Here is a 22,211-nt window from a genome sequence, read left to right as displayed (position 1 = left end):
ATAAATCTACAAGAAAGTAGATTGGAGTGGTTTATTTTAAGATGGCTTATTAAAAGATGGCTCCTAGTCTTTTGATTAAAAACAGTGTGGCCAAGGGTAGCTGGGTAGCTCACTTGGTCTAGTGTCCAATTCTTGGTTTCAGTTCAGGTCATGATCTCACTGTTAGTGAGTTCAAGCCCCGCATGGGGCTCTGTGCTGATAGCTCAGAGCCTGGAGCCTGCCTGAGATTCTCTCTCTCTCTCTCTGTCCCTCCTCTGCTCTGGCTCTCAAAATAAATAAATATTAAAAAAAATTTTAAATAAGTAAAATAAATAAAAACAATGTGGTCAGGGCACCCGGGTGGCTCAGTCGGTTGAGCATCTGACTTCCGGCTGATCTCACGGTTCATGGGTTCGAGCCCCACGTCAGGCTCTGTGCTGACAGCGTGGAGCCTGCTTGGGATTCCGTCTCCCTGTCTCTCTGCCCCTCCCCCACTTGTGCTCTCCCTCAAAATAAATACACAGTAAAAAAAAAAAAAAAAAAGAACCAATGCGGTTAAAAACCAAGCTGACCACTTAGAAATTTGGTTGAAAAGGTGGCTTGGGCAAAATTGAGTTATCTTCAATTAACTGTAGTTTTGAGAAGGTTTTATGTTGTGTTTTGTTTCTGTGTGTATGTATGTGTCTGTGGATGTGTAGATATGCTTGTGTAGACTGTGGTTCAATAAACAAGACCCCCTCCTTCCTTTTAGGACAGCGGGCTCCCTGATGGCACCGGCACAGATTTGCTGTGAGGCAGGGGTGGGTGCATCTGAGGAACAGAACTTACCAGAGCACAGCTTGCTGTAGGCAGGCCGACTCCCCCCCGAGAAAGGAAGGGCTGAGCCCGGAGCCGCTGTGCCCTCTCCCGCGCCTCCCACAGACCGGATGGAGTGAGAGAGGGACAGAGGGACAGCGGCATGCTGAGCAGAGCTCCTGCTCTTTTCCTCAGTATTCATGGGCCGAGACTAGAAGGCGAACCATCTGACTCAAAGTTAACGCTAGCAGTTTTCCAGGGGAATGGGTAACACGTATCCCATTTGCTCTTCTCCTTGGGTTTTTGATCCCAGGTTATTATTTCGCAGCGGGTGGGCATTACCTGAGTAATAAGGAAAAGTAAAATGGCAGCAAAAGAAACTTCAGAAGAATCTTATCTTGGGTTCTGAGCAGTATCCTTCCAAGCCATCTTGGCGCCAAAGGCAAAAGGAAGAACGCGTCGCCCTGTATAAATGGTAGCGTATATTTCTAGTGGTTGGATTTTTACTGACAGAATATTAAAGTGCTGACAAAACTATTGGGAAATTGGAGTATATAGGTATGGAAATGTATAACGCTATTTTAATACCAATTAGTACCTTAATTATACCAACAACAGAACTAATGGTAATTTTATCTTCCTGGCTTTATGGAAGCAAACTTCTACCTTTTTAACACCTTTAGTGTCGTGGGAAAAGTTAACCATTAAAGAAAAATAACATGAAGTCTTGTATACAGCCCTTTTGCCTCAGCCTCTAAGGCGTTGAGCAAGGCGCTGTCGGAACTTAGCTGTCTCAGTCAGCGAGGGGGCCACCATAACAGAACACCACAGGTTCAGTGGCTCAGAGAGCAGACATTTATTTTCCCCCAGTTCTGGAAGCTGGATGTCCCAGATCAAGTTTCTGCAGGATACATCTCTTCCTGCTTGTAGATGGCCCCCTTCGTACTGTGCCCTCACATGGTAGGAAGGAAGGAAGGAAGGAAGGAAGGAAGGAAGGAAGGAAGGAAGGAAGGAAGGGGAAAGGAAAGGAAAGGAAAGGAAAGGAAAGGAAAGGAAAGGAAAAAAAGGAAAGGAAAAGGAAGGAAGGAAGGAAAGAAGGAAGGAAGAGAGAGAGAAAAGGAAAGGAAGGAAAGAAAAAAGGAAAGGAAAAGGAAGGAAGGAAAGAAGGAAGAGAGAGAAAAGGAAAGGAAGGAAATAAAAAAAGGAAAGGAAAAGCAAGGAAGGAAAGAAGGAAGGAAGAGAGAGAGAAAAGAAAAGGAAAGGAAAGAAAGGAAAAGGAAGGAAAGAAGGAAAAAAGGAAGGAAGAGAGAGAAAAAAGAAGGAAGGAAGGAAGAAAAAGAAAGAAAGAAGAAAAGAGAAAGAAAGAAAAAGAAAGAAAGAGAAAAGAAAAGAAAGAAAAAGAAAGAAAAAAAAGAAAGAAAGAAACAAAGAAAGAAAGAGAAAGAAAGAAAGAAAGAAAGAAAGAAAGAAAGAAAGAAAGAAAGAAAGTAAGTTCTTAGTGGGGAGGATTTTAAGACTTCAAGATAGGAATTTGGGTTGGGACACAATTCACACCACATACTTACCTTCATTTAAAATTTTGTTACATTCCTTCTGGATTTTTCTGCATTTTTATTTTTAAAATACTGCATTAGGATGTCATTTATCATGACTCTTGAGCTTTTTGGTGCCTCCTTAAATTCTGTGCCTGAGGGGGGCGCCTCACTCACCTCCTGTCATCTGGGCCCTGATTCTGAGGCCTCCCCAGCTGATCTCCTCTCTCGGAGTCATTTAGGGCACTTGGCCTGATCACGCCCAGTCCAGACCTTAGCTCACCGGTAGCCACTTTCTGATCCCTTGTGGGGCTCAGCGCGGAGATTCTCAGAGGCGTCGCTGGTGTAGACCCACTCAGCATTCAGCGTGTGGGGTGGGCGCATCCTCCCCCGTCCCGTAAAGCCTGACGCGTCTGCCTGTCTTCCCTGACTCTGCCTCCTCCAGACCCCGGCCCTGCAGCCCACGTCTCTCCTTTCCCTCGGGCACACCCTGTGGACTGATCGCCCACATCCACCGCCTTTATCTTTCCCCTTCCCCTCCCCCCCTACCCCCCCCCAATACCAACAACAGAAATCCCACTCTTGAAGACCAGGAAGCACTTCCACATTCCAGAGCCCCAGCCGGGTTGTGTACTCCTCCCGCTCGTTCTTGAAGTCCTGCCTGCGGCGTCCGGTAGAGCTGATGGCCCCCTTCGCCTAGAAGTCCCCTTGTCTGTCACCTGCCCGTGGTCCATCCCTTTGGGACACTGTCCGTGCTCTTGCCCTGACAGCTGCTCTCAGTCAGGGGTCTCCATCCATCCCCTCTGCGGATTCAGCCCCTGCCAAAACCGTCACCTGCCACCCTGATCGTGGGGCCAGACCTACCATTCCAGCTTTCCAGGGACAGCCAGTTCTAACCCTCTCATCTTCTTCCCGTCCCCCTCCTCCCAAAACGGGGCCCCAGCCATCCCCTGTGTCTCTGAGGATGGCGCTGGAGAGCCCCATCTCCACTAGTTCTCCAAGTCGTTCCACGCGTACTGAAGACACCATCCACAGAGGCAAAGCTCCGACTTTCACGGAAGCTTGTCCTGCGCCCTGACCTGAGGAACTGTGCCTCCTCTGACCTCCTGTGTCTAGAGCCCATTTCCCTGCCTCCCACGGGCAGCGTATCACTTTCAGCTTTCTTGCAAAGGTGCGTTTCTTATCCACCATCCAGATCGTAGGGCCCTGTCGTAGGCAGCGTCCCCAAAACCCCCAGCAGGGGGCGGTGTGCATGGCGACTACTCCGGCTCGTTGGCGGAGGACAGAACAGTGGGTGGCTCCCTTCCCTGTTTCGCACACCTGCCACTCCCCATCCAAACCCTCTCCTCCTTCCCCCTGACGTTTCCGAACACTCACAAAATGCCTCCCGAGTCTACTTTTGACAAGCCTGAGAGATCCCCCCTCCTAACCATCCGTGTTACAGATGGAGAAGGAGAAACTGAGGCACAGCAGTGAAGTAACTTGCCCAAGGTCACGGAGAGAAAAAGCAGCGACAGACTTGGGCTGCCAACCCTGGGGCAGGGCTCCCCTGTTGGTCCAGAGCTCTGCCGCTGCCTCGTGGGCTCCTTCACCACCCCTCCCGCGCCACGTTCACGTCTGTGCCCGTCACTCACTGCTGCTTCCTGCCTCACTTTAGCCCACCTCTCCTGTCCCACCTGCCCCATCCCTCCTGCCTTCCTCAACCGCACCCACCAGACTGGCCTTCTTAGCCACCCCTGGGCTGCTTCCCAACTTCTTACCGGTCACCCCTGTCGATAAGCTCGAGTGGAAAAGAACGTGAGTCTCAAGTGAGGCCACTCGTGACTTAGCGCAGTAGCTAAGCTTTCTGCGCTCCCGTGTCCTTACATAATGGGGAGCGTGCCCATTTCATAAGGCCGTTGGGAAGACTGCATTAATATGCAAAATACTCCTTGGCCACAGTAGGTAATAAAAATGCTAGAAGCCATAGTAATACAGTTGTGACTTGTACACTGTTTTGCATATTGTTACTATCGTGCCCTCCAACAGAACAGCTACGAGGGTTTCGGACATAAATGCAATAGGATATGTCGTCATGTCCCTGCAGAGAATGTACTCCATATGAGCTATTTCTATTTCGGGCATTAATTAGATCTTGGTAAGGTCATCCTAGAAATATTTTGAAGTGCAGTGAAAGTCTGCTCCAGGGAAAGCACATTACGTTTGATTGGGGTGGGGGGATAACACTTGATAAATATCAATGTAGATATTTGAAATGAACATGTCTTCTGCCTTTTGTAACCCACCTGTAACCTACCTACTTGTTTTCCTCATTGTAAGCCAAAAAACCTTGCTACGTATTGTTTGGCCAAATATTTAGTTTGGCAACAAGAGACACATTCGATTTGCAAAATATATTGGGTTCATCAAGGATTAATGTGCTTTCGTTAAATCCCAAAAGAGGCCGAGTTATCTGGGTAAAAGCCTTTTGAAATCGAGCTCTTACGTGTAAGACGAGAAAACCTCCTCATTTTCTACTTGGGGGGCAGCATAACTTCTCCATTGGGAAAACGGATGCATAGCAGCCTGTCAACACCTGGTCAGAGTAGGGCTGACCGCCTTTGTTTGGATTTTTTAAATGAAACGGTACATTCTGATTTTAAGCTGAAAGGCAACGTGACAAAATGGTCGGTTGCGTTATGCATCACAACTGATTGTTTTTAAAAGAAGCAGGCATCTGTCAAGAAACGAAACGTCAGACTGAGAACAGGCTGGCGTGCTAACCCCACTCGTGATTCCGCGAACACGCGCCTGACAAGTAGGCGTCCAGGACGGAAGTCAGCAGCCGGCACCCCGCCCCCACCTGCCAGGACCTCACCTGCTTGCAGGACGCCCAGGTGCAAAGCCTCCTGCTTGTTCCATGCCACGGCCTTTGCACGGTAAACCCTGACAGCAAATTGTGGTCCCAAGTATGTTTTTCTTGACTTACAGAGTCCTTTTTTTTAGAAAAAGGACATTTCACCAAAAAATTATCATTTCCGGCTTCTCCTGAAAACTGGTACATTATCTACCTGATCTTCATCCCCGATGACAGAGTCCATCAGCTGGAACGTAGAAGCAGCTGCTTCATTTAGACTTGAGCGTGTTCTCAGTTTGCCACGCTCCCCACGACTCCCTGTGGCCCCATTCCCTCTGCTGCACTCTAGAGCCTCGCCTCCTCGGCCTCCGAGGGGCTCTGTGGTTTATGAAGACCATCCTTCGTGGCCTAGTCAATGACCAGGGTTTCTCTGGCCGTAGCCATTATATAAATGCTTCTGATCTTTTCCAGAGAAACATCACTGACAACTTAAATAGGCTGAAACAAAAACACAAGAATGAAAACTTTGCATTCAGATTCACGCTTGGATTATATTATTGCTGTGATAAACCAAACCACGAGCTCTCATTCACAGTCTCAAGTAGATGGATACCCATTGCTGGCACCACTTTGACAAGAAATAATTCGTTGCTCCAGAAAGTACAGGGGAGGGAAGAAGCAGACAAGCAGGAGGAGGCAGGGAGGTTTTATTCTTCACCCTGGAGTGAGCACTGGTGCTTTTTCAAATTTTAGAAAGCATTTGTATTCCTAGTCTCTTTTTAGTCTATTTAATTATGTTGTTTGTTGTAAGTAAAAACTACTTGATTTTACAATCATTTAAAAATGAGTTTAGTATTTTTATTTATTATATGCCAACAAATTCAGCAGCGGACCCAGAGTGGCAGGTTGAGGGTAGTTACTAAGCACTACCCTTGGCTCCATCTGGTTCTTGCCCAGTTCACGCCATAGAGACACCGTTGCGCAGGGCGCCAGCGTGTCTCCTTTATTTGGCTCCCCCCGTCCCCCAGGTGAGTTCCCAGGCTCCATACGATCAGCCCATGAGATGCCTACACTCGCGCATCCAGCGTATTAGCAAAACTGAGTTGCCAACAAAGCAAAGAAAAAACGTTTCCCATCCGCATCCGGCGACTCAGGTTAATGGCTCCGTCTCAGGCTCGGCTGTTCTAGGTTTTACTGAGCTCGTGGGACATCCAGCAGGTGTTTCCTTTCCCCACTGTGGCAAGCGTTCCCCGAAGTTTACAGTCCGGGAAAGGCGTGTGTGCAAATGATTCCAATGCCGGGTGACGTGGAGAGTGTCTGGGAAAACCGGAGACAGTCTCGGTCAGCCCAGGCTGCCCTAGCAACCGCCAATAGACTGGGTGACAACATACCTTTACTTCTCACAGCTCCAACGGCTGGTATGTCCAAGACCAAAGCACCAGCAGGTGAGATGTCTGGCGAGGACCCTCTTGCTGGTCTTCCGGTGGCTGTCTTCTCGCTGTGTGTCACCTGGCGGAAGGCATAGAGAGGAAGCCAGCTGTCCCCAGCCCCTCCTAGTGAGGGCGCTAATCCCATTCACAAGGACTCCCCCCACATGACCTAACCCGAGGCCCCACCTCCTAATCCATCACCCTGGGGATTAGGCTTCAACATGGGAATTTCTCAGGAATTTCTCACGTCCATCCACAGCCAAGGGGCCTCTGCCAGGTTGACCACGAGAGAATCGGGGAGTCGCTCTGAGACCCTCTGCTCCCGGGCTCCTGGTAGCTAAAGCACACCTTGAGACTAATAACCATAGTTCCCTTTACTGGAGAAAGTAGAAAACAGTTCGGGTCTCTGCTGAAATGAAAAGCGGCACCCGATGCTGTGTATTTCTGTACAAACACCAAAGCTACCGTGATGTGTTGTAAGCAGAGTGAAATCTCTTCCTGCTTTCATGCTACTAACAGGAAGCTGCAAACCGAAAGAAACTAAACCACTGATCTTCACTATATCCACCGAGAGTCTCAAAGACACTGGAAATGGCAGACTTTTAGGTCATTGTCAAAGCCGGGCATCCCCGTAGGATGCCCAGTGTGTTCGAAGGGAGAAGGTTCTGAACGAGGGCATGAGACAGTTTCTGACATTTTCCTCCTCGATGCTTTTCACGTCAGGGTGACCTGCTTCTCTAAACCATCATGAAAGAAACTAAATAAATCCTGAGCCCCAAGGATATAGGCTGCATCCATCTAACAAATTCATTTCACCTTACCCACAACCCTGAGAGACAGGTAGTTCTTGTCCCGTTACAGACCAGGAAACTGATGCCCAGAGAAGGTGAGTGACTCAGCCAAGGCCACACAGCTAACGGTTATAGAACCTGGGGCTGGACCTAGTTTTGCCTGATTCCAAAGCACCGACAGTTAATTCGGGAACTTCCTACATTCGGACAAGTGGTGGTCAGGATATAAACCGCGGTCCTGGGGAAAATAAAGGAAGAGGTGAATGGCAGAAGTGTGCCCATGCGTGGCGGACTTGGGAGCTGAGGGGCCGCGGTGGAGGGGGCGTAGAAGGCCAGGCTCGCCAGCATCTCGGGTTTCCGACTTAGGGATCTGCCGCTGATGATGCCATCGGCAAAGCAGGAGAGTCAAGAAGAAAAGCTGTCTCGTGGGACATGGAATACTAACGTTAGTTTTGGATGCACCGTCTGTGCTCGAAGATACCGAGTACGGTTTCAGCCGTCCACGGGGGGTGGCGGACAGTTCCAGAACCACTCGTGACGACTTCCCGGTGATAGCTCTCCGTCAGCTGAGTATCTCTTAGGCTCATCATCCAACCCATCTGCCACCATTTACCGTCAAGGCTATCAAGGAAAACTGCTTACCTGTTTGTCCACACGTTTGTGCATATTTTGCGTAAATCAACCCCAAGGAAGCTCACGAAACTGAGTGCAGCGCAAAATGTTTTAAAGTGGAAGGAAACGCAAAGATGCGAAGATTCGAGGCTGACACATAAAATGCCAATGGCACGGTTCCCACCGCGTTCTAGATGCGCATGGGGTGGGGGGCAAGTCGACAGAGCTGCTACGACAGGGCCCCGGACTCAGACTCCTGGCGGGGAAGCCTGGTTGTGCGGCTCCCACCTGTTAAGAAGCATCGAGGGCCTCCCTTGCCCCATCTGCACGGTGGGGACGAAGACAGAAAGTCCCTCACGGGACTCAGCGTGAGGATTAAATACCTTCAGGCACACACTGCTGCTGTGTAGCCTTCGAGAATTCCCAGCAGCTGGCATAAGGTCAGCGTTGCAGTGTCCGCACGGATGATCTTACTGTCACTCCTCCATTAGTATATTTGAAAACCGGGCCACGTCAGGTACGGACCCTCATGACCATGACAGTGGGTCTGAGTGATCCGTGTGCTTGGCAACTAACTTTCTCATGGAAAATGGTTTAAGACGTGATGGGGGGGGGCGGTGCTTGCTAGAACATCCCCTAATGTGCATTTTAGTAAAATACTTTCTCTGTAAAGTGAGGTGGGTGGAAAACAGTGAGAGTCGACGTGAATGTGAGTTGAGTGAGTCTAGACGGGTCCACAGATGGCCTAGCAGTCAGGCCATTTTCCATAAATCCTTCTTCGTGCCTCGGAGTTTGGGTTCACACTGGGACGTTGTGAGTCCCAGGGGTGTCCTCTGACAGGTTCCGGACACTCGAGTGTCTCCCCAGGCGCGAGCCGATCTTCAGGCCGTGCCAATCGGCTCACCGGGGCGACAGTGGACGTTCCCTTCAGAGAAGGGACAGACCTCAGGGGATCTCCCAGGGGCCTCAAGTGGGAGAACAGCTCCTGGGCAGCGGTTGTAAACCTTCAGCATGAGGTAGATGCCACCACAGCAGGTGCACAGTGAATGTTTGCTGGGTGGACGAAGAGAAGGGAGGAGAGAAGAGAGGTCAAGGAAGGAGGCAAGGTGTATGTTAATTTCAGCCTAAAAAAATTCGGTGTTTACCAAACAGGCACTTGAGTTACAAAACAACCTCAGTAAAGACGCATTTACTTAAGCAGGGTTCCTTGCTGGTGGAACTTCCAAAGCAAACGGCTCGCAAGATGTGTTCCGGGCGCTCAATGTGTCTACTGCCATGTCCCTGGAAGTCGGTTAAATATTTGGAGACGTCTCACGAAATCACTTGGGTCGTGGGAGAAAGAGCTGCTTTATACTGTCGTCAAATATTTATCAAAAGCTCAGTTATAAAGACTTCTTGAAACGAACTGAGCTCTTCTTGAGACCGAGCATAACTTTTTCCAGGGTTTACTAAGCCCGAACAAGTTACGGACGTTGGATTTAAACCCCACTCCCAGAATTCAATCTCTTCATTCATCACGGAGGTCGAGTAAAACCTCCAGCTTACGCCCGCTGCATGAAAACAGATCGGGTGATCATGTATCAGGGGAGGAAGCTGGTTTGTCTTACCGTGGTTCAGGAGAAAGCAAACCATTTCCCCCGCTGTGGCAAATCTGTCCCCCTTGCTGGAACAGTCGTGATGTTCACAGGATTCTGCCTGTTGATTTAAGAGTTCGTGCTTCCAGTTTATTTATTTATTTATTTATTTTTAATTTTTTTTTTCAACGTTTATTTATTTTTGGGACAGAGAGAGACAGAGCATGAACGGGGGAGGGGCAGAGAGAGAGGGAGACACAGAATCGGAAACAGGCTCCAGGCTCCGAGCCATCAGCCCAGAGCCTGACGCGGGGCTCGAACTCACGGACCGCGAGATCGTGACCTGGCTGAAGTCGGACACTTAACCGACTGCGCCACCCAGGCGCCCCCAGTTTATTTTTTTTAAGTTTATTTTGTTTTAGAGAGAGAGAGAGAGAGAGTGTGTGTGTGTGTGTGTGTGTGTGTGTGTGTGAAAGAGAGAGAGAGAGCAGGGGAGGGGCAGAGACAGAGGGAGATAAGAAGGAATCCCAAGCAGGCTCCACGCTGTCAGCGCAGAGCCCGAAGCCAGGCTTGAACCCACGAACCATGAGATCATGACCTGAGCTGAAACCAAGAGTCCGACGCTTAACCAACTGAGCCCCCCAGGCGCCCCTGTGCTTCCTGTTTAGGAGCAAGATGTTTCCAACGGACTGGAGGCATGAACTTCCCAATCATGCCGTCCCCGTGGGTCACGAGACCAGAAACATTAGCGATCTCTGATAGAAGAGCAGAACCGTTGTCAAGCAATGACTCTGCGGCGCGTCTGGATGGCTCAGTTGTTGAGCGTCCGACTCTTGATTTCAGCTCAAGTCACGGTCCCAGGGCTGTGGGATCAAGCCCCGTGTCGGGCTCTGCACGGAGACTGCTTGAGATTCTCTGTCTCTCTCCCTCTGCCTCTCTTCCCCACTCATTGTCTCTCCCCCCTTCTCTCTCTCAAATTAAAACAAAAAACTGTAATAAAAAAAAAAGAAACGACGGCATTTTCACCGACGTTAGCTGGCAGTGTGTTCCATAGTTCCAGTTGTTTAAATTGTGTGGATTTTCTCTCGCAATTTTTAAGTTGAGGATTTGTGGCAACAGTAGCGTTTCATCGGTCTTTCTCTGGAATGATAGGATTTCTCCAAGGAGAGGAAGAAAGTTCTCAGTGACTCCTCTGCTCGTGTTTATGTTATTTAGTGCAGTGATCTCAGCGGCCAGCTGCTTGCCCCTCGGGGCCATTGGGCAGTGTCTGGGGACATTTTTTCTTGTCAGTCCTGGAAGGGGGCATCTCTCAGAGGAGGCCAGGGGTGCCACTCGGCATCCTGCAGGGCGCAGGACGCGGCCCCGGGACAAAGAATGATCCGACTCAGGTGTCATCAGTGTTTACATCGAGAGACTTGCCTGGTGCTACCCTTCCTGACTCCTTCGGGGAATAACTCCATTGTCATTTTCCTTTCTCCTTTGGCCGTTACCTTGGTTTTCTCCACGCCCCTGTCACCTTCAGGGTGCAGGACACATCCCCTGTCTCCACTGTCCTCCTCCCTCATCCCTCCTGAAACCCTCAGAGCTGGTTGCTGGTTTCACCCTCCATGGTGAATGCGCCCCATGGTCACCACGTCCCTCCCCTTTCACCGTCTTGAGAGCTCTCTCTCTCTCTCTCTGAGTTTGCTCTGCTGGGGCCCCCTGCGGGATCAAACACTTGAGCTCCACAAAGGGCCGCCCCTCCTGCTCTTCTCTCAAGTATTTCTAGCATCCTTACTGATTTTGTTTCCTCCCCCAGCCGGCTGAGGCTGCTCCCCGTCTTCCCACTTGAATACCCTGTGTCCTCTTCTGAGCCTTCCCCCACTTCAGTGGGTGCATCAGTGCCCCCCCCCCCCGCCCCAGGTGTATGTTTCCCAAACAAGCATCAGTCGGCAATGATCTTCCACCAGAGCTCGACAAGGCTCTCCCTTCCTCCTACGCACTTCCTCTCGGCTACCCGACCGGCGATCTAAATGCAGTCTCTCAATAAACACGTATCAGGTGCCTCTCCTGGGCCAGACACTTTCATATTGTGGAGACGCAGATTAATAGAACATAGTCTGTGCCCTTAGGGAGCTCACAGACGAGTGAGGGAAATAAAAGACCGCACTGATTCTAAACCACAAGCCACAGATGCAGGCCAGCGCCGGGACTGCATTTCACGCCCCTTCTTGGTGCGCCCAGTCGTTAAATATTGGGGCAGCGGGAACCTTTCGGACATGTAAACACATTTTATGAGTTATACGCATATAATAGTAAAGAATCTCTATTTATAAAATAACCCAAAATAGAAATTTTACAAAGGTGACTTTCAAAAGGAAATACAAATATAATAGGTGTTACAAATTAATAGTAAATATAAATTAGTAACAGAAATAGCAATAGAAATAGCAATAGAAATAGAAATAAATAGAAATAGAAATAGAAATTAGTAGTAAATGGGAGTACAGATTCCCACTTACCTTCACTGGGAGCCTTGAACTGGTCTTTTCCTCCAGCTCTATGTGTTTGATAACTATTCCTCAAGGGGCGATAAATCCCCCAGGGACAGTAAAGGCAGGAAATCGTTACCCCCCTGTAGCCGCTGGCTCCGGCTGCTGTAACGGCACCACAGCCTGGGCGGCTTAAACAACAGAAACTTCTGGAGACTAGAGGTCAGAGATCAGGTGCAGACGGGGTTGGTGTCTCCTGAGCCTCTGTCCTCGCTTCCTAGACGCCATCTTTCCCCTGCTTCTTCGTGTCGCCTTCTCTGTGTGTCTTAATCTCCTCTTTCTAGAAGGGCACCAAGTCATGCTGGATTTGTCGTCGCTAATCCCTCATTGGATCCTAATCTCTTATTTAATGATAGCCATGAGAAGCTGCAAAGCAAATACTGAGGATTCGGAGGTTATGAATTTGGGGGAATGGGGGAGACACATAACACCCTTCCCCTAAAAGGGAAGATGGGGTGTTTCCAGAACCGAGGTGAGCCGTGTGGCAGGTGTGGAGTAGGGAAGGGGAGGAAAGGACCCCGACCTCTCTGCCCTGCTCTCCCCGACCTTCCCTGGCCCTCCCATTAGCCAGTCCCGCAGGGGGCCAGAGGTCACCCTCGGAGCCAGAGGCCAGCGGAGAACGGGGGAGACAGGTATGCGGGGCAAGCGGAGAACCAGGAGCCAGCCCCTCCTCGAAGTGTCTTCTGCCGGCAGTTTCTGGGTTAAGACGACATAGGTCCCATTCCGTGTCTTCCAGCGTCTCACGTCTCCCCGCGGCCACAAGAATGAACCGGGACACAGGGTCCCCTTGGGAGGATGGGTAATCCTCACACACGCCTGTCTGCCGGGCATTGCGGCCCCTGACCTCAAGCATTGCTGTCTGCCTGGAGCCCAGGTTTGTGACCCAAGGGACCGTTTCCCTGCCGGTTGACCTCTAACCCCACGTGCGTGTGTTTGTTTCCTCTCAGGAGCCCGAGAGGCAGTACATGCATATCGGCACCATGGTGGAGTTTGCCTTTGCCCTGGTGGGGAAGCTGGACGCTATCAACAAACACTCCTTCAATGACTTCAAGCTGCGAGTGGGTACGTTGTGTGAAGAGCGCCGGCTTCCGGGGGAGGGCACGGCGTAAGGAACAGGCGCACCGGAAGTGTTGTGTGAAGGGATCTGACTTCCGGGGGGGGGCGGAAGGGCACAGGCGCACCGGGACCGTCGGCCATCTTGCCACGCCGGAATAGAGTCGTGGCGGTTGTGTCTCGAGTGCCTGAGGACTGAATTTGGGGGAGCAAGGGGTGGACAGGCTCAGGGAAGTTAGGAGCCTCTGAGGCACTTCAGTACAAAGTAGAAAACAAAACCCCCTTTGGTTGGACCCAGGCTGCGAGCACTATGTCTAGCAAGTGGACCGTGAGCTGGATTTCAGTCCCACGGCCTCATCCTTCCTGCCAGGGCCCCTCCGCCAGCCACGGCGTGCGTGGCCTCACACCATCCCGAGGAGCCGTTGACTGCAAACCACGATATTATTTCAGGATCAGCTGCCAGTGAAATTAGCATGGGCTGGAAGATGCATCCAGACCTCGGAGATCCAAAAATGTAAAAAAAAAGAAGTTTTAAGGCAGCTTAGAGCTGTTGAAATAGTCACACACTCCTAGGCTCACAACCTCCAAACGCCCCAAACGTACGTCCCAGGTTCTGAAATAGCTATAGCTTTTCTGATTGAAGATTCAGCCCTGAGAGAAAAGGCCAACTTCCTTTAAGATTTAAAATTTTTCTATCTCAAGAATAAACATTAACAAAATTAAATTTTCTAGTAAGCTCTTCCCTTACTTTAAGCTGGTCCATGAGCATGTTTCGTGCTTACTTGCCTTTTACAAACGTCTGTAAAAATAAAAAGTGTGTTTTACGTGCTCGGCTTAGCACGCGGCTGTCTTGCCATATTTGTGGTTATGGCCATTTGTGATTGGTAAGAGCTGCTTTGACCATTTTATGTTCCTCTTGGCAACACATTTTGCTTCTTCTGAAAGCAAGTACGCATAAGAGGAGCTCTTTTTTTTTTTTTTTTTTTTTTTTTTTTTTTATTTTTTATTTTTTTTGAAGTTTATTGCCAAATTGGTTTCCATACAACACCCAGTGCTCATCCCAAAAGGTGCCCTCCTCAATACCCATCACCCACCCGCCCCTCCCTCCCACCCCCCATCAACCCTCAGTTTGTTCTCAGTTTTTAACAGTCTCTTATGCTTTGGCTCTCTCCCACTCTAACGTCTTTTTTTTTTTTTTTCTCCCTTCCCCTCCCCCATGGGTTCCTGTTGAGTTTCTCAGGATCCACATAAGAGTGAAACCATATGGTATCTGTCTTTCTCTGTATGGCTTATTTCACTTAGCATCACACTCTCCAGTTCCATCCACGTTGCTACAAAAGGCCATATTTCATTTTTTCTCATTGCCACGTAGTATTCCATTGTGTATATAAACCACAATTTCTTTATCCATTCATCAGTTGATGGACATTTAGGCTCTTTCCATAATTTGGCTATTGTTGAGAGTGCTGCTATGAACATTGGGGTACAAGTGCCCCTATGCATCAGTACTCCTGTATCCCTTGGGTAGATTCCTAGCAGTGCTATTGCTGGGTCATAGGGTAGGTCTATTTTTAATTTTCTGAGGAACCTCCACACTGTTTTCCAGAGCGGCTGCACCAATTTGCATTCCCACCAACAGTGCAAGAGGGTTCCCGTTTCTCCACATCCTCTCCAGCATCTATAGTCTCCTGATTTGTTCATTTTGGCCACTCTGACTGGCGTGAGGTGATACCTGAGTGTGGTTTTGATTTGTATTTCCCTGATAAGGAGCGACGCTGAACATCTTTTCATGTGCCTGTTGGCCATCTGGATGTCTTCTTTAGAGAAGTGTCTATTCATGTTTTCTGCCCATTTCTTCACTGGGTTATTTGTTTTTCGGGTGTGGAGTTTGGTGAGCTCTTTATAGATTTTAGATACTAGCCCTTTGTCCGATATGTCATTTGCAAATATCTTTTCCCATTCCGTTGGTTGTCTTTTAGTTTTGTTGGTTGTTTCCTTTGCTGTGCAGAAGCTTTTTATCTTCATAAGGTCCCAGTAATTCACTTTTGCTTTTAATTCCCTTGCCTTTGGGGATGTGTCGAGTAAGAGATTGCTACGGCTGAGGTCAGAGAGGTCTTTTCCTGCTTTCTCCTCTAAGGTTCTGATGGTTTCCTGTCTCACATTTAGGTCCTTTATCCATTTTGAGTTTATTTTTGTAAATGGTGTGAGAAAGTGGTCTAGTTTCAACCTTCTGCATGTTGCTGTCCAGTTCTCCCAGCACCATTTGTTAAAGAGGCTGTCTTTTTTCCATTGGATGTTCTTTCCTGCTTTGTCAAAGATGAGTTGGCCATATGTTTGTGGGTCTAGTTCTGGGGTTTCTATTCTATTCCATTGGTCTGTGTGTCTGTTTTTGTGCCAATACCATGCTGTCTTGATGATGACAGCTTTGTAGTAGAGGCTGAAGTCTGGGATTGTGATGCCTCCTGCTTTGGTCTTCTTCTTCAAAATTCCTTTGGCTATTCGGGGCCTTTTGTGGTTCCATATGAATTTTAGGATTGCTTGTTCTAGTTTCGAGAAGAATGCTGGTGCAATTTTGATTGGGATTGCATTGAATGTGTAGATAGCTTTGGGTAGTATTGACATTTTGACAATATTTATTTTTCCAATCCATGAGCAGGGAATGTCTTTCCATTTCTTTAAATCTTCTTCAATTACCTTCATAAGCTTTCTATAATTTTCAGCATACAGATCCTTTACATCTTTGGTTAGATTTATTCCTAGGTATTTTATGCTTTTTGGTGCAATTGTGAATGGGATCAGTTTCTTTATTTGTCTTTCTGTTGCTTCATTGTTAGTGTATAAGAATGCAACTGATTTCTGTACATTGATTTTGTATCCTGCAACTTTGCTGAATTCATGTATCAGTTCTAGCAGACTTTTGGTGGAGTCTATCGGATTTTCCATGTATAATATCATGTCATCTGCAAAAAGCGAAAGCTTGACTTCATCTTTGCCAATTTTGATGCCTTTGATTTCCTTTTGTTGTCTGATTGCTGATGCTAGAACTTCCAGCACTATGTTAAATAACAACGGTGAGAGTGGGCATCCCTGTCGTGTTCCTGATCTCAGGGAAAAAGCTCTCAGTTTTTCCCCGTTGAGGATGATGTTAGCTGTGGGCTTTTCATAAATGGCTTTTATGATCTTTAAGTATGTTCCTTCTATCCCGACTTTCTCAAGGGTTTTTATTAAGAAAGGGTGCTGGATTTTATCAAAGGCCTTTTCTGCATCGATTGACAGGATCATATGGTTCTTCTCTTTTTTTTTGTTAATGTGATGTATCACGTTGATTGATTTGCGAATGTTGAACCAGCCCTGCATCCCAGGAATGAATCCCACTTGATCATGGTGAATAATTCTTTTTATATGCTGTTGAATTCGATTTGCTAGTATCTTATTGAGAATTTTGGCATCCATATTCATCAGGGATATTGGCCTGTAGTTCTCTTTTTTTACTGGGTCTCTGTCTGGTTTAGGAATCAAAGTAATACTGGCTTCATAGAATGAGTCTGGAAGTTTTCCTTCCCTTTCTATTTCTTGGAATAGCTTGAGAAGGATAGGTATTATCTCTGCTTTAAACGTCTGGTAGAACTCCCCTGGGAAGCCATCTGGTCCTGGACTCTTATTTGTTGGGAGATTTTTGATAACCGATTCAATTTCTTCGCTGGTTATGGGTCTGTTCAAGCTTTCTATTTCCTCCTGGTTGAGTTTTGGAAGAGTGTGGGTGTTCAGGAATTTGTCCATTTCTTCCAGGTTGTCCAATTTGTTGGCATATAATTTTTCATAGTATTCCCTGATAATTGTTTGTATCTCTGAGGGATTGGTTGTAATAATTCCATTTTCATTCATGATTTTATCTATTTGGGTCATCTCCCTTTTCTTTTTGAGAAGCCTGGCTAGAGGTTTGTCAATTTTGTTTATTTTTTCAAAAAACCAACTCTTGGTTTCGTTGATCTGCTCTACAGTTTTTTTAGATTCTATATTGTTTATTTCTGCTCTGATCTTTATTATTTCTCTTCTTCTGCTGGGTTTAGGCTGCCTTTGCTGTTCTGCTTCTATTTCCTTTAGGTGTGCTGTTAGATTTTGTATTTGGGATTTTTCTTGTTTCTTGAGATAGGCCTGGATTGCGATGTATTTTCCTCTCAGGACTGCCTTCGCTGCGTCCCAAAGCGTTTGGATTGTTGTATTTTCATTTTCGTTTGTTTCCATATATTTTTTGATTTCTTCTCTAATTGCCTGGTTGACCCACTCATTCGTGAGTAGGGTGTTCTTTAACCTCCATGCTTTTGGAGGTTTTCCAGACTTTTTCCTGTGGTTGACTTCAAGCTTCATAGCATTGTGGTCTGAAAGTATGCATGGTATAATTTCAATTCTTGTAAACTTATGAAGGGCTGATTTGTGACCCAGTATATGATCTATCTTGGAGAATGTTCCATGTGCACTCGAGAAGAAAGTATATTCTGTTGCTTTGGGATGCAGAGTTCTAAATAGATCTGTCAAGTCCATCTGATCCAGTGTCTCATTCAGGGCCCTTGTTTCTTTATTGACCGTGTGTCTAGATGATCTATCCATTTCTGTAAGTGGGGTGTTAAAGTCCCCAGCAATTACCACATTCTTATCAATAAGGTTGCTTCTGTTTATGAGTAATTGTTTTATATATTTGGGGGCTCCGGTATTCGGCGCATAGACATTTATAATTGTTAGCTCTTCCTGATGGATAGACCCTGTAACTATTATATAATGTCCTTCTTCATCTCTTGTTACAGCCTTTAATTTAAAGTCTAGTTTGTCTGATATAAGTATGGCTACTCCAGCTTTCTTCTGGCTTCCAGTAGCATGATAAATAGTTCTCCATCCCCTCACTCTCAATCTAAAGGTGTCCTCAGGTCTAAAATGAGTCTCTTGTAGACAGCAAATAGATGGGTCTTGTTTTTTTATCCATTCTGATACCCTATGTCTTTTGGTTGGCGCATTTAATCCATTTACATTCAGTGTTATTATAGAAAGATACGGGTTTAGAGTCATTGTGATGTCTGTATGTTTTATGCTTGTAGTGATGTCTCTGGTACTTTGTCTCACAGGGTCCCCCTTAGGATCTCTTGTAGGGCTGGTTTAGTGGTGACAAATTCCTTCAGTTTTTGTTTGTTTGGGAAGACCTTTATCTCTCCTTCTATTCTAAGTGACAGACTTGCTGGATAAAGGATTCTTGGCTGCATATTTTTGCTGTCTAGCACCCTGAAAATCTCGTGCCAATTCTTTCTGGCCTGCCAAGTTTCAAAAGAGAGATCAGTCACGAGTCTTATAGGTCTCCCTTTATATGTGAGGGCACGTTTACCCCTTGCTGCTTTCAGAATTTTCTCTTTATCCTTGTATTTTGCCAGTTTCACTATGATATGTCGTGCAGAAGATCGATTCAAGTTACGTCTGAAGGGAGTTCTCTGTGCCTCTTGGATTTCAATGCCTTTTTCCTTCCCCAGTTCAGGGAAGTTCTCAGCTATGATTTCTTCAAGTACCCCTTCAGCACCTTTCCCTCTCTCTTCCTCCTCTGGGATACCAATTATGCGTAAATTATTTCTTTTTAGTGTATCACTTAGTTCTCTAATTTTCCCCTCATACTCCTGGATTTTTTTATCTCTCTTTTTCTCAGCTTCCTCTTTTTCCATAACTTTATCTTCTAGTTCACCTATTCTCTCCTCTGCCTCTTCCATCCGAGCTGTGGCGGTTTGCATTTTGTTTTCCATTTCCTTTAAAGCGTTTTTCAGCTCCTCGTGCCTGTTCATTAGTCCCCTGATGTCTGTAGCAAGAGATTCTCTGCTGTCCTGTATGCTGTTTTCCAGCCCAGCGATTAATTTTATGACTATTATTCTAAATTCACTTTCTGTTATATTATTTAAATCCTTTTTGATCAGCTCATTAGCTGTTGTTATTTCCTGGAGATTCTTCTGGGGGGAATTCTTCCGCTTGGTCATTTTGGATAGTCCCTGGTGTGGTGAGGGCCTGCAGGGCACTTCCCCTGTGCTGTGGTGTATAACTGGAGTTGGTGGGCGGGGCCGCAGTCCGACCTGATGTCTGCCCCCAGCCCACCGCTGGGGCCACAGTCAGACTGGTGTGTGCCTTCTCTTCCCCTCTCCTAGGGGCGGGATTCACTGTGGGGTGGCGTGGCCCGTCTGGGCTACTTGCACACTGCCAGGCTTGTGATGCTGGGGATCTGGCGTATTAGCTGGGGTGGGAAGGCAAGGTGCACGGCGGCAGGGGGGGCAGGCTTAGCTCGCTTCTCCTTAGGTGATCCACTTCAGGAGGGGCCCTGTGCAGCCGGAGGGAGTCAGATCGCTGCCGGAGGTTTGGCTCCGCAGAAGCACAGAGTTGGGTGTTCGCGCGGAGCGAGCAATTTCCCTGGCCGGAGCCGGTTCCCTTTGGGATTTTGGCTGGGGGATGGGCGGGGGAGATGGCGCTGGAGAGCGCCTTTGTTCCCCGCCAAACTGAGCTCTGTCGTCCGGGGGCTCCGCAGCTCACCCTCCCTTTGTCCTCCAGCCTTCCCGCTTTCTGAGCAGAGCTGTTAACTTATGACCTCCCAGACGCTAAGTCGCGCTTGCTGTCGGAACACAGTCCGTCAGGCCCCTCCGCTTTTGCAAGCCGGACTCGGGGGCTCTGCTTGGCCGGCGAGCCGCCCCTCCGCCCCGGCTCCCTCCCGCCAGTCCGTGGAGCGCGCACCGCCTCGCCGCCCTTCCTACCCTCTTCCGTGGGCCTCTCGTCTGCACTTGGGTCCGGTGACTCTGTTCTGCTAATCCTCTGGCGGTTTTCTGGGTTATTTAGGCAGGTGTAGGTGGAATCTAAGTGATCAGCAGGACGCGCGGTGAGCCCAGCGTCCTCCTACGCCGCCATCTTCCTAGTCAGTCAAGAGGAGCTCTTTTAACAAATTCCATTTGAATGGCTTTTCCCTGCTTTTGGATACAGATTTCAACTTAAAAAAAAATCCCGATAAATGGCGAGCGATTTTCTTCCTTTGCTCTATGTTCTGAATTTTAAAACCCAGAAATAGTTTATATCTCTTATAATGTGGCCTCTTGACTGCTTGTATATTCTGTTCATTGTTAGCACCTGGACACGTTTTGCTTTATACTTTCTCACCTCCGTGCACAATGGGCCTCACCTGATACTCAGGTGAGAAGGGGCAGGCCGGTGGGAGGCTTCTGACCCCAGCCTGCTGACCGCATCGAACATGCAGGTGTCCCCTAGATCCTCGAGCTTCTTTATTGTTTTGACAGCCTAGAAAGTGAGCTCCTCGACCTTTCAAACTACCCTCAAAAAAAAAAAAATTTTTTTTTTTTTTTATTCCACGTCGGAATGATCTGCTCGATTAGTAAACGTATTCAAAACAAAATACTACCGCTCTTTACTGCAAAGTGAAATAGAGATCAGTGTTTGCTGATCACATGTGTTACTTCCCCAAACATCACAGCTTTCTTGGTCTTGGACCTTAACGGTATTTTCCAGATTAATGCGAGTGATTGAATAGGCCTTCTTCGAGAAGAATTTGAGTGTTTACACTCATGACTGAATAACTAATAACGTCTGCACAGTCACCCCGCATGGCAGCTCTTTTAGGTTTCTGAGGAAGCTCAAGGTCTCACGGGCCTCTGGGGCTGCCTTTCCCCACCCCTCGGCCTCTCTCTCAGGGCTCTGCCTGCCCTGCTGCACTTGGGTGTGTGGCGCCATCCAGTGGCAGTTCATGGTAGGAACTTGGAAGAGTAATACTTCAAAAAAAAAAAATTAGATGATACAAATAAGAAACGCTGAGTTCGCTCTTACCGTCCTCTTCTGCATGTCAAGCTGCAGAATCAGTCGGTCAGCGGGAGCCAAAATCTGAGCACATTCCTGCGCTAAGTGGAGACTGACCCCGTGCCAGCAGTCAGCAGCCCAGCCTCTCCGCACTGCCTACCCCGCCAGGCGCTGACCCAGCAGGATTCAGCAGCCCGGAGGAAGCTGATGGCAGAGGGGGCTTGAGGGCACCGGCCAGCAGCCAGCGGCTGGACTAAATTCTTTGGGGTGTCTAAAGCACAGTGTGGGCTTTATTGAGCACTCCGCAAAAGCAAAGCAGAATTTCTTTCTTGCCTCTTGCGTACCTTCAAAGGTTTTGTGGAATGCCGTTTATACCGTTTCCTGCCTACCTCTCTGTTGCAAAGAGGAAGTTTTGCCTCGGGTCTCTAACAAGCCGTAGTGCACTAAGCAGTACAGCAGTGGGAGAAGGGATCTCAAAAACACCCTCATTAATCAGTACAAGTCGACTCCGGCAGCAAGGCAGGAGTCCTAGATCTAGGAGAGAACACATACCTAGGGCATAATCAACCGAAGTCAATAACTCTGTTTCTATTTCCGTGGCCTTCCTCCGCACCACTCCCGGGATAACTATGGGTCTGTGTGTTTGAACTGAGATCCTGGGGCAAGGACTCATCCTACCTGGTGCATGGGAGTTGGGAGAGAATCCCAGGCCTCTCTGATTAGAGAAGTTGATCAGACTTCTAAGGAGATGGCAGGTGCCGTCTCCGTGTCTCGGGCAGTGTGAAAGCTCACGCTGAGCTCAGGTGTCAGCACGTAATAACCGTGGGGTTATAACTGCAGCTACAGAGAGGACAATCAGAGCAATGGCCTCCTCTGTTAGTGGTGGCCCAGGCTGCCTGATTATCTGGGCAGTCACATGGGCAAGCCAGGGGGCAGCAGGGCTGGAGAGTGGTGCCTCCTGAGTTTCCCCAGCAACCTTTTGATGGCTGTCCCTGGAGAATCACAGTTTGTGAGGAGGTTTATGCCAGAGGCTGGATTGTCCTCAATCTGATGAGTGCAGAGCTGTAAAGAGCCCAGCTCAAGGGGGACAAGAACCCAAGCAAAAGAGACGTCCCCCCACTTGTGCGGAGACGGCCTGTGGGTTGCACCTGCTCCCCAGGGGCGAGCCTGTCTACCCCAGGACCCGTCCAAACGTGACGCTCTTGGGGGCCTCTCCCAGGAGAATTTCCTCAAATCTGAACTCCGTCAAAATCTCTATATTGC

The 22,211-nt window shown here is 48.1% G+C and overlaps 1 protein-coding gene across 1 annotated transcript in view; it reads left to right on the top strand.

The window, feature by feature from the left end:
- ADCY2 (adenylate cyclase 2) overlaps positions 1-22,211 on the top strand; it is a 422,494-nt gene that overhangs the window by 393,970 nt on the left and 6,313 nt on the right. Inside the window, exon 23 of the mRNA XM_047074450.1 lies at positions 13,028-13,142. Within this exon, the coding sequence (XP_046930406.1) occupies positions 13,028-13,142 (115 nt within the window). The remainder of the gene's footprint in view (positions 1-13,027; positions 13,143-22,211) is intronic.

This window comes from Lynx rufus, unplaced genomic scaffold (genome assembly GCF_022079265.1).
Source record: "Lynx rufus isolate CCGP_SWC_20201006 ecotype Redwood Valley unplaced genomic scaffold, mLynRuf1.p SCAF_1, whole genome shotgun sequence".
Lineage (NCBI taxonomy): Eukaryota > Metazoa > Chordata > Mammalia > Carnivora > Felidae > Lynx > Lynx rufus.
The sequence above is the reverse complement of the archived record's forward strand: the minus strand, read 5'-3'. Positions and strand labels throughout refer to the sequence as shown.